The sequence below is a fragment of the Alligator sinensis genome, unplaced genomic scaffold, assembly GCF_000455745.1.
Source record: "Alligator sinensis unplaced genomic scaffold, ASM45574v1 scaffold1072_2, whole genome shotgun sequence".
In the NCBI taxonomy this organism is placed as follows: Eukaryota; Metazoa; Chordata; order Crocodylia; family Alligatoridae; genus Alligator; species Alligator sinensis.
This window is the reverse complement of record NW_005842278.1, coordinates 250,777-263,288: the sequence shown is the minus strand read 5'-3', so window position 1 is coordinate 263,288 and position 12,512 is coordinate 250,777. Positions and strand designations below refer to the sequence as shown.

Below are 12,512 nucleotides of genomic sequence, written 5' to 3'. Positions count from 1 at the left end.
AGCAGGAAATGGGCAAAGTGCTGGGAACAGTGGGTGGTTTAGCTAATTGCTGTGGGAATGCAGATGGGAGTCAATTACTATTTTTAATCTGGACAATATTTCCCTCCAGATTTAAACAATTTAGATATGGATTCTCTCTGGGTTCCAAATAAACAGTGATCAGAAGTTTTTAAATGAATCATTGCTTGCTTTGCTTTTTCAAAATGCTTCCTTGGTTCTGTGCCATAATGTAAGTACTTAGTCTGCCCACCAGTATGAGATGCAGATTCTGATCTCAGTAACATCAGTGCACATCCAGAGTAACTACATCATCATCACTGAAGTTACTCTTGATTTACATCATATAGCAGAGACCAGAATCTACCACCCTTTCTTTCAAAAGGACTTATGTGACTTAGGCACGTCAGTTCTATTCTAAAAGTGGTTTAGGCATTAATACGCCTAAATGCCCTTGACTCTCCATGAGATTCAGGCTGATAAACATACATATCACTTCCACAAATGGAATAGAGGTGCTAGAACACTTCTGGGGGGGGGGCGTTTCTTAATGATAATTATGTATTGTCTTTTGGAAGTTTTTGATCTTGGCTTTCTTGATACCAGTAGTTGAAAGGAATGAGGAAAATACAGAGAAACATATTCCAGTTTCATTGATAGCAGACTGGTACAAGGATCTTTGTCCAAAACTTGTCATTTTCTGCCATCAATTTCTAGTGTTTCTAAAAGTACACTGAGGTCATCTAAGCACAAATTGTGGCCAAATGTGTTTTTGTTTACGTGGATTGGTTTAGACATTGTCTCCTGTGCTTAATTTAGTTAAGTCTCATTACTTTCTGTTCAACATTCTTCACTTAGGCAGTGTGCATGCTCTTGAGAAATCAACTGGTACTCCACTGTGCAAAGAAAAATTACAGGTGATTTCAGCATGGTAGAAAAGATTTGCTTATCATGATCAGGCAACGGAAAGAGATTTTAGGTATTTTCTAGGCTGCCATGTTGTGGAATATATTTGGCTAAATAACTTTATAAAATGTAATCTAAATATAAATTATTGTATTGTAATATTGAAATCTAGTTCTTTCTTGGTGAGGATTCTGGAATTCAGACTCTTACCCACGGGACTATAGAAAACTGTGTGAAAAGATTTTATCTGGTACACTGTTTTCTACTGTGCCATGTAAATATTTGTGAAACGTTATGTATGCTTGTGTTCATTCAGTTTCCACAGAGTCTTCCAGCTAGTGACTTGCCTACAAAATAGCTCAGGCACAAACATGCTAAAAAAAATGTTCTTTAGTAACTTGCAAGGAAGAACACTTAGGAAAAATAGCTGCAAAAATCATTGACACATAGTTGGAAAAGGGTAGCGAAGGTTATTCTTTTCTAAGGCTTCCTCTCAGTCTCCTTGGTGCTTTTTTCCTTTTGCCGATAGTAAAAACAATTTCTTTTCAGTTGTTTTCAGCCGAATAGAGCCTTCTAGTGAACTTGAAAAAGTTTTCACTCAGATATATTCTAATTCTTTCAATTCCAGAAAAACATGGATAGCAGCTACATTTCCCAACTGTAATAAATACTTACGTTGAATGCGTCTGCAGTGCCATGCAATTTTTGCAGCGTAAACAATGAGGGCATGTGGCTATAAAATGAGGTTTAGAATCATCTTATAATTGTAGTGAAGGCATAAACTTTGGGTAGAGACCTTCTCTACCTACTTATCAATAAAGAATCTAGTGCGCTGTACTTGTTCGTGTAAATCACGATTACTGTGTGTCGGTTGAGGGGAATTCTCCTGTTCTTTCAGGAGCTGCTAAGCCGGACATCACTAGAGACTCAGAAACTAGATCTAATGGGAGAAGTTTCGGACCTGAAGATAAAGCTGGTTGGTATGGAGAAGGAACAGAGTGAATATGAAGAGAAGCAGAACAAAGCTGAGGTGAGTCTCCTTGCTGGCCTTTTGATGCTTAGTCACTTGTGTACATTCAGCTTCCACAGGCTTACTATCATTTGTAGAAATATCAGGGCCGAACTGAGTGTGCCACAGTAGCTTTCCAGTTAAGGTACTCTTTGTGTATCTTTGGTACTGCAAATCACTAGCAAATATGAATGCATCTTTTTCAGTCTCTTGTTTTTCTTTTTCTATGTACTAATTTCAAAGTTACAGGGCAGCTTTAGTCAGATACAGAGAATCCTTTCTGGAAGGATGTAGTAAAACAGCAAATAACTGAGCCTTTCCCTTTCCACAGGAGTTGGGGAATGAGAAAAGCAGGCAGTGATATTCAGCTGACTGGGGCTTCCAGCCTCAGGTGCATCAGAGCCCTTAACTTCAAAGCACTCCTGAGGCTGGGAGCACTGATCTGCTGACTGGATTGCTAATTGCTCGTGCAGCAGGCTCCGCACTGGCAATAGGGCACAATTGGGATCTGATTGCCAGTCTCACTATTGTACCATGTGTAACATAGCAGAAAGAAAGCATGATCATTGGGATCATGGATCCCATTGCACTTTTAATTGAAAACTGTCAGGGTCCTTTATACTTTAAGGTAGAATCATAGAAGAGTAAGACTGGAAAGGACTTCAGGAAATGATCTAGTTCCATCCCACACCCTCTGCCCCCATCCCTGACCCTGCTCAAGGCAAAATCTTCCTTATAAACTATCCTAAACAAGTGTTTGTCTTACCTATTCTTAAAACTGCACATATTCTTAAAACCGCATGAACGACCCCCTCATAACTACCAGGCACAATTCCTTAAAATGCCAAAGTAGCATTAGAGTGATGTTATAGCCATAATGGTCCAGGAATTATGTGAGAGGCAGGGATTTCTTACAGAGATATCTTTTACTGCACCAACTACATGGTTGGGATAGAGCTAGACAAGCTTTCAAATGCAAGACATTCTTCATGTATGAAGAGTAAAAGCCAACACAGCATAGTGAAAGCCAGCACAGCACAGCATCATTGGAAGATTAAAGGAGAAAAATTCCCAGGGGTAACAGACAAACAATTAGCAAATGAAATGAAGTTGATTATTGGAAAATCAAAGCCTGTCAAATGGGTGCTAGGAACACCCTTACTTGCCACAGATAAGTCAGGGTATTATGAAGGCATTTTTGTTCCTAGATGACTAGGACTTGTTCCTAGATGACTTGATAAATATGAAATCCAGGTTGTGCTGGGAAGATATCTTCTCCCCATAATTTAATGTTTGCAACAAGTTATCAGTTACATGAGTGTACAAATGTAAGTTTACCTGTGCATACCTGTAACATACTGTCTTACTGTTCACTTTTCTGTTGTCCCCTTCTCCCCCCGCCTCCTCTGCACATGCTTTTGTATCACTCTGCCCAAAGGTTTCTGGCACTGGTTGAAAGCCAGGAAGATAACAGCATCCCTACTAACATCTGTGGCCTCCCCAGGCTCTTTTGGTCATAAAAATCAGTCTCTTAATTGTAGAAGGCCTAAGCAATCTCCTTCAAGCCTAAAGTCTGAAGAGGCCTGTGCAATCTACTTCACAAGGAACTGTCCAAATCTCTTGCTAAGGGGTATGTGCTCCCAAACATTCAAATCTCCCATTATCCTCTACCAACATTAAAATATCCTAGTATAATAATTTTTGGGAATTAATGCAATTTTGCCCCCTAAAACTTCTGTAATTTAAAAAAAAAAACCCTCCCCTTTTCAGCAAAAACTATTCTGAAGAGAAAAAAATGCCCATCTCAAACTGTTCCTTGTACTCATGTTTGTAGAGGCACACTTACAGTCCACTTAAGTGCTTCAGGGAGCCACAACTGACAAACTGAGAAAAATCTCCATAATGCAACTAAGGCATGTCAATAACTACACGTAGCAAATAAATTGAAGCTGCAATAAACATTTGGAACAGACTCACTGTATGGCAGTATGGAAGGGGTGAAGCTGCAGAGGACAGGATAGAAAAAAGTTACCTCCACCTTGTCTGCTGCCTTGTCTGGGCTGCCCCTTCCCACACATCAGTGAATTGCTCTGCTTAGAACAGAGTTCATGACTGATAACAGTGACTGTGATGCCAATGGGATTTTGAGGGTGCAGACAGAAGTGCAGCTTCCCACTCTAACTCAGAACGCTTTGCAGGAAGTGTTCTGAGTTACAACGCTCCCCCAGACCAAACAGAAGTTTTGAAACAACTTCATCTGAACCTTCATGCAATGAGGGTTCAGATTTTTGCCTGATCACCAGCCATTTTTTAAGCTGTCTGCAGCTGTGCGGTTTTGTTTGGTCACAGCTATAGACCGTTTTCTGTGGCAAGATTGGGCAAAAATTGTCACTTACATCTGCACCCTGAGTTACCACTACCAATAGTGTTGAGTTTTCTACTCAAGAACAAAAGCCAACTCGCCCAGAAGCCATACACTAGCTAAACCATGTTAAGTTGCATGCTAATTATATTGCACATCCAGACTTGTTTCATGCCATTGTCAGGAATAGATTTAAAACAAAAACACATTCAAAAACAATGTATGAAAATTCAACTAAATATGCTTGTAATATATTCTGATTGTTGGCTTACTTATTTCAGAACAATATTATCTAGTTGACCTCATTGAATTTAACATATTATTTTTATGATGTTGGGGCAAGATCCGGCAAATTAAGATAGCCTTCCAGAAGTGAATGTTTTACCTGTCAAATCCATTTCAGTTTATCATGGGCAATTTGCAGCTGTGGTTTGGGTTTGGTTTTAGTTAGTAACAAAGAGTCCGCTGAGTATATCTAAGCTTCTTTTCAAGATATTAATTTCATACCAAATGCCACTTGTCACTGGCTCTCCAAAAGCACGTGCTAAATTGAAAGTGCTATTTTTATCCATCTAACAGAAGGGCCACAATAATACATATTTGTATGCAGACAGACTTTCCTCTGAGTTTTGCAATTTTACTGTTCTTTTCATAGAATGACTTCTCTTATAGCAGTGATATAATCTGAATGTTTCTGAGGCCATCTCTAAAATCTTATCTGAAAAGGTCTTAGTTTTGAAGATCCAGCTTGCTTAGCTGTTTTTGGGGTGGGGGAGCTTTTTTGGGGTAGGGGAGGGTTAACTTCAACAAGTTGTGATAGAGCTTCAGTATCAACTGACATGTTGCAATTAAGATGCCTGTGCTATGTGAGCACCCAGACACAAGCTAGCCTTCTATTAAGAGGTGGCAGGAACAACTGTTGTGCTCTTCCCCCACCTCCCACTCCCTCTGTGCTCCTGGCATTGTGTATTGTGACTGTATTCATGAGCTACTTGCTTGATGACAGTCAGTCTGTGTAACATACACAGTGACATGTATTAAAGATAATGCAGATCTGCGCTCTCTTGAGCTTCATGATGCACAAGGGTGGGTAATTACCAGGGACTTGGTGAAGAGTCTAGAAACAGACCTGCCACTTCTATTACTTTTCTAACCCTGATTGGCAGGACTGTGAGTTGTGTTCTATGTACAAATTTTCCCCCTACCCTTGCATGGCAGCTAAAGGGAGGAAATGGCTCCTGGAAGGTTTTTTTCCCCCAATTTCCATGCCACCGTACCTGCATAGTCTTTCCCTTTTCTCTTGCTTTGGATTGATAAAAGCATGGGACTACTACTTGTATGCATGCGCTGATAGGGTAAAGCTTTCCCGTATCTCTTGCCTTACTGAGAATATGTAGGAGTGGAGGTCTCTGTGTCCTTTCTTAGTTCTATTGCTTATTAGGGCTGTGCAAAGCTTCGGTCGCTGATTTGATTCAGAGGAGATTCGGCCTGATTCAGTGGCCAAATCTCCGACTCCAAATTGAATCAGGAGACCCATTAATCACTCTGAATCGATTTGGAGAGATTCAGAGAGATTCGATGATTTGGCCATAGACACAGCTTTATATGTTTTTTTATGTACCTCGAGGTACCAGGCATGGCTCATGAACGCTGCTGCGATCGTGGGGCGGATGGAGCGTCCCACAGGAGCATGGAGGGGTGGCACCCGGGGTCCCCCTGCAGCCAATCGCTGAGCCAGGGAGATGCGGAGGGATCCCCCCATGCTCAGTGGTGGACCCGAAAGTGGACCAGAAATATTCTATCCGCTCCATCCTCCCCACCATCTCAGCATTCACAAGCCATGCCTGGTACCTCAAGGTACATAGAAAAAACATATACAGCTGTGTCTATAGCTGAATTGCTGATTCTCCAAATCAGAATTGAATCTTCAGATTCAGATTCGGGCAAGTCGAATCGGGACAGTGATCCAAATCAGCTAATCGAATCACTGTTCCCCAAATTAGGCCAAATCTGAATCCGAATTGAATACTGCCCTCTTCGCACGTCCCTATTGCTTATGTGTTTGGCCCTGATTTGTTTCTGCCCTGAGTCTCCTGTGATAAGAACAAGGATTTAGACAGTGACAACAAATCTAATCTGTGTCACCTTTTTAATGTTAGGTAGGAAAAGTTACATCCAAGATACAAAGTTTCTCCAGGGACTTAAGCCCCTGCCAGACATACAGGTAAAGCTGCGGTGCGATCTCATGCACGATCCACACAATTGTGCTTCCTGCAGCACATGCATGGCACTCCGCCTACATCAGCAGATAGGAAGCTTCTACAACTGGTAGCCTCCGCTGCTCATGGGGCTCCCAGCCTCACGGGCATATCATGTGGTCCTGTAGCTGGGAGCCCCATCAGCTGATCCAGATTCCCAGCTATAGGAGTGCACCATCAGAAAATGGGGCTCCCAGCCACAGGGATACACCTGGCCACATAATTAATGGTGTGATAGAAACCAGGCTCAGAGTTATTCACATTTTTGCAGAATTACTTTGTGGCTTATTCCTTGGTTTAAAACGCTATTAATTGCTTTAAAGTGTGAGCAGGTTACAACTTAAGATGTGATTAACTGGTTAAACATGTCTTAAGTGTAATATGTGGCAGAGGCCTTAAACAGGTACTTTTTGTTTGTATCTAGAAATTGAAACCAAAATGGAACATGTTTAGCTTGAGTTTTTCTCTTGCTCCAAGGCAAGTGTAGGCAGACTTTTCTGGCTGTAAGCCAGAAATCACCTCTCCTCCCCCATCCCATGTCTTTCCCTTCACTTCTCAGAATAGAGGTAGGAAGGCAGGCACTATAGGACTGCCATGTTTGTCTCTGTGGTGGCAGGAGAAGAAACCTCTGCAGCTGGTGGCATGTGGAAAGCACCTGCTGCCAAAGCCCTATTTTGCCAGATACCACCAAAACCCCACCTCCATGAACCAGATCCAATGGCTCCACAAGCCAGATCTGGCATGCAGGCTCTGACCCCTGCTCTAAGGCATCTATCAATGTGATTCTTTTATGTCTCAGAGGGCTAGTGCTGCTAATGATCACTGTTGCTACAAAGCTTTGTGCCTCCCCTTGGTCTCAATCCAGGCTTTATAAATACATGGGGGTAGAGTGGCAAAAAACAAAAAAGTGCATTCAGTGCTTCTGAATGTTCTTGCGCTTATTTAGATCTGGGTCTGGTTCCAAACTTTCCAAAAGAATTGGAAAGTTTAGATGTTCTCTTTGGCCCAAGCCAAAGTCTGGATATAACAGTTTAATAGCCTTTAATGCTGTAAGAGAAGAGGCCTGACAAAGGGAATGGACAGAGAGATTACAAGAAAACGAGAAGCAAAAAGAGCTGAAATGAAATCAATGCTAGTCTTTTCCCTCTAAGAGAAGAACAGGAATCAGCAAAGACAGAGACTACATCAGGAGCTTTTCACTTTCTCTTCTATGGACCCCTCCAACTGTCTGCTGAAGCAGGGAGTTCTACTATCTCTAATTTATCAGGTCTGCCCTGAGGCAAGTCCGCAGCAAGCAGACATGCATGGCCTCATATTCTGGGATTCTGTTCTTGGAGCACAGTAAAAAGGCTGGAAGGCAGGCACAAGAGGCCTCCCACATGTCTGCTGCTGAACTGTTGCACTGCCCTGAAAAGGATCTGTAACAAGAGAAGCTGGTTGGTCTCTTCTCTGTGTCAGTCCATATGTACAAACATCTACCTTGGTGCTCCACTTACGCAGCAAATGGTTCTGCAAACCCTTGTGCAGGTTAGTGGTATTCCCTGTTCCCTGACAAAGACAGGTAGGATCACAATGGGGATTTTCCAAAGAAATAAGGGAGTCAGGCACCTTACCTTGGAAAATCATATACTAAAGTATCAACAGTGATTTATCAGTACTGTGTTAAAAAATAAATAGCACATGCACACATAACATCAGCCACTTGATGAAACTGTGATATAAGGAAACAAAGTAGGAGTCTGCATAGTATTCAGATTTTATACAAAACTAGGTGCTTTCCTGATGTTCTGTTTTGCAGTATTCTGATAGAGTGGCAGCCTTCACTAAAAAGGTACTTCCCTTCACTCCTGCCCTTCGTTGTTGCAAAATGGCTCTGTATCGATCCAGTGTATGGCATCTGTCTTGGTGAGCTGGTAGGCAGGCTGTAGCCATGACAGTGCAGCTGTCTCCAAAAGAACAGGTGTTACAGCCTCCATATGCCAGGGGCCAGTTTCTTTTTCTAAATGTCTTAATTTGTTAAGGGGTTTTGGCTCAATTTAGACTGTAGATATATCATTTATCTACAGCCTAAAACTTCTGCTGGGTGAGGAAGAAATCTGACCAGAGCATATATTTATGTCCTGATTCAACAAATAACTTAAAGATGTGCTTAAACAGGATGAGCACCTGCTATGCTGAATCCGGTGCTCAACACAGTGAAAATATCAGACCTGTAATTTTTTTTAATATCACTGATAGTGATAGTGATTCTTTTGGAGAATAAAAGGGGGCCTTTTTTATATTTAAAATTGGCAATGGAGTCCTGTGGAGATGCTGAGGACTTTGACTGTCTTCAGCATGTAGGTGTCTGTAACATGTATGCCTACACTCTGTAAGCTCTTCACCTGTACAAAAATGTTCTGACTGTTACCAACCATAACTGCAGCTATCTTTGTATTGACCGGACTTCAGAAAAACTCCAGGTAAGCATAGAACCTCACCAGAACATCCATGTTTCATAATAGAGAAAATCAAAATCTCTTGAGTGTCTCTAGGTATTTTACTGACAGTTAAATGTCCCACCCATTCAAGGGATGGATCAGTGTCATCAGATTTAGTTGATTTAGGAAAAATGCAAATCTGTAATTTATAGGTTTTCAGTAAATGTCAATGTTGAGAAAAAGGAACCCCAACTTTTCACAGTTGCTGGAAAACCATCTAGGATTCTGAGCTTTTAGTGCTGATTTGTTCTTAATTTGCTTCCATAACTGGAAATGTTTTGTTTTGTTGTTTATGTCAGAGTAGATCTTCTCCACATGAATGCTTTTGTTTTATGATGTCATTTTGTCTTTTCTGACATATGCCGCTTAACTGTTTCACATGATCTCTGTGTTAAGATTCTGCCCAATTTTATATGGCTACATTTGTGGTGTAAGGGTTTATTGTTGTCACCCTTCCTAGTCCCAGATACAAACTGGCCTGCTAGTAAAATGGAGGTTAGCTAATTCTATTTTCTGTGTGAATGCCAGTGGTTAAAAATAATGTGGCCACTGACTTATGATCCTAACTGATCTATAGGCAACTGTCCAAGTTGATTTCATAAGTCAACATAGCCAATGTCACTTCAGCAAAAAAATGTGCTTGTAAATCCTGTATTCATCCATGTCCCAAAACAGCTTCCACCACTGGTCAAACTTGATAATAATGTTTTCAGTTGTCCTGATATCTGACTTATTTCTGCTGCAGAGGATTGCTGAAGATGTTGGCCAAACTCTGATCTCCACTCTGATGTTCATTCTGAATAATTCTAGCGCATCTATCCTGTTGGTTTCTAAACACTAACTCAGTGGACCTCCTCTAGATTTATGACAATGTATACCTCCATTGTGAGGAGAAAATATAGCTTGTTCTTTTCCAGTTTGCCTCTTAACTTCATTGAATTTTTTTAATGTCATGACTTCAAAGTAATACACTTTGCTTCCTGACCTCATTTCTTCCTTGACCTCTTTTTTTCTTTTTATCTGCCTTTCTTTCCTGTATGCAGTCAGTAGTGAACCTGATCAGTGAGCTACAGGAACAGATGTGTAGACTGCAGCTGGAAATAAATAGTAAAATCCAGGAAAGAAAGTCTCAAGATAGGAAACCTGACCTGACAACTAATGGTCCTCAGCCTAGCACAAGATCAGTGGTAGAGGCCCTCACCCAGAAGAATTGCTCTCGGTGTGATGTATGAGAAGTACCCCTTAGCATGAGTCTGTGCATTGCCTCTTTTCTCCACCAAACTGAGTTCTGTTAATTAGAATAGTGTTTTGAGCAGTAGGCATTAATCTGTGTGGCTTTTTATTACAGTGCTTTGTTAATATACTAATCTGAATAATAAATCAAGGCCAAGTACTGCTCCTGTTCATGCCTTTGTAATCAATACACAAATATCGAGAAGGAAATACATCCTTCAGATTGTACATGGTATCCATTTCTCTTTTAGCTCAAAAGTGTTTTATTATACCTGCTCTGTTGTAGAACAAAGTCTGTATGATTTACAGCAGGATAGTTTCAAGCCTTCAGTCATATATGTCATGCACTGACATGGGGAATACAGGAGACTGTTAATTCCTGAATGTCTGAACTGCTTAAGACATTTACAGCAATGAAGTTACAGGTAAATATGGTAAGAATATCTAAAAGGTCTCTAAAATAATACTGAACTTACATTTCTTTCATACTGTTCATTGCATGTATTCTCATTGGATTAAATGACTGGAAGTACCACAATCAGAGACTTCATTATGCATTTAAAAATAAGGAAATCATGAACCAAAAATGTGTTTATTCCCTGTAGCAAGCATTTACGAGAAGCTTTTTGAAACTGACAAAAAGCTTTATTTGATCAAAGGCACTGCGCATGTCAGGGTAAAAGCTACTTTGCTTAAGCTGCTTAAGTTGATTGGAGGTGGAATGACATTGGTATTCCCACCCAAAAGCCCATTTTAAGACTTGGTTTTTAGTGCCATTTTGCTGCAGTTTTGTACCTCTAATTACAGCATGGATTCCAAATGATTCTGCAAATAATCTTCTCAGAATCCTTTATATGTGTTTTCCCATCACTTCTCTCTTTCACTTTTTTTTTCTGTCCTGTACAGATTTGGTTCTTACTAAGTTTCATTATGTTTAATAGTTTGCCATTGTCAGTATCTGCAAAAAGTGAACTGTTACACTACCATATGAATCACACATTGAAGAAGCAGGTTAAAAATCAAATTGAAAAAATGTATATCTTTATGTGTTCAGAAAGCACATCTGAAGAGATATTGTGCTTATATTCCTTGTCTCATTCGGGATGGCTGCTTAATGCATGGAAATATATATATCCGATTTCTGGATTTAGGTTAAACTTCATCCCATTCTAAACTTCAGTTCAGGGAACACCATTTCCACAAAGCAAGTCCCAAGATTAATTGGTACTGTTGATTTCAAGAATGAGCATTAAAGTGACAGTTGTGTTCAAGAGGGGTTAGGGAGACATTTAAGAAATAAACTTAATTGAGGATGGGCAGGTGTGGATAGAACCAGTGACAAAGCTACATCCCTGTTTTAGATACATTTTGAAAGTGGATTGGGCACCACCATAAAAGGCAAGAAAAGTTGTACTTTAATATGCCAAACTACAGACATTACTAAATGCAAAATGTAGTGCTTGGAAAATTTACCCAATGAGCAGGATAAAATATATTGGTGAAGCTGTATATGTATCCCAAAGCTGCATCTTCTACAAGGTGAAGAAATGGCATGATTCTGTATTGTTGCTTGCATTGTTGTGCTTTGATCAGTTAAGTATGTTTTTCCTAAAATGACATCACTGTAACCCTTTGTTTTAATCCCCTTTCTTTTTAAGTAGGTCCTCGGAGCAGGGGGGCAGCAAAGGCACCAGTCGCAGGGCTCAAGTGCCTATATACTAATGCTAGGAGCATGGGGAACAAGCAGGATGAACTAGCGCTCCTGCTGGCACAAAAAACCTATGACTTAGTAGGGCTAACGGAAGCCTGGTGGGATTCGTCCCACGACTGGGCGGTACATATTGAGGGTTATAGGCTGTACAGAAAGGACAGGGTGGGGAAAAAAGGGGGAGGGGTTGCACTCTATGTCAATGAGCAATATACATCGACCCTCATCAAGACAGAATCAAAGGATGAGGAAGTAGAAGGATTGTGGGTTAGGCTACATGGGCAAGGAGAAAGGGATTTCGTGGTAGGGGTCTGCTACAGACCCCCACACCAAGGGGAGGAAATAGATTTGGGGCTCCTGAGGCAGCTCTCAGAGACCATAAAAGCTAAAGAGGCGGTAGTTATGGGGGACCTAAACTACCCAGACATCTGCTGGGAGTTGCAGACGGCAAAGTCCCACCGTTCACGCAGGTTTCTAACCTGTGTACAGGACCTCCACCTGACACAGGAGGTACACGGTCCCACTAGGGGGAATGCCATACTGGATCTGGTATTGGCAA

The 12,512-nt window shown here is 41.0% G+C and overlaps 1 protein-coding gene across 8 annotated transcripts in view; it reads left to right on the top strand.

The window, feature by feature from the left end:
- PPFIBP2 (PPFIA binding protein 2) overlaps positions 1 to 12,512 on the top strand; it is a 206,012-nt gene that overhangs the window by 134,567 nt on the left and 58,933 nt on the right. For 5 of the 8 annotated variants that reach the window (XM_025209275.1, XM_025209279.1, XM_025209277.1 and 2 more), the window contains 2 exons: positions 1,802 to 1,933; positions 10,056 to 10,238. In XM_025209275.1, the coding sequence (XP_025065060.1) occupies positions 1,802 to 1,933; positions 10,056 to 10,238 (315 nt within the window). The remainder of the gene's footprint in view (positions 1 to 1,801; positions 1,934 to 10,055; positions 10,239 to 12,512) is intronic. The other 3 variants (XM_014521940.2, XM_014521943.2, XM_025209278.1) reach the window with 1 other exon arrangement.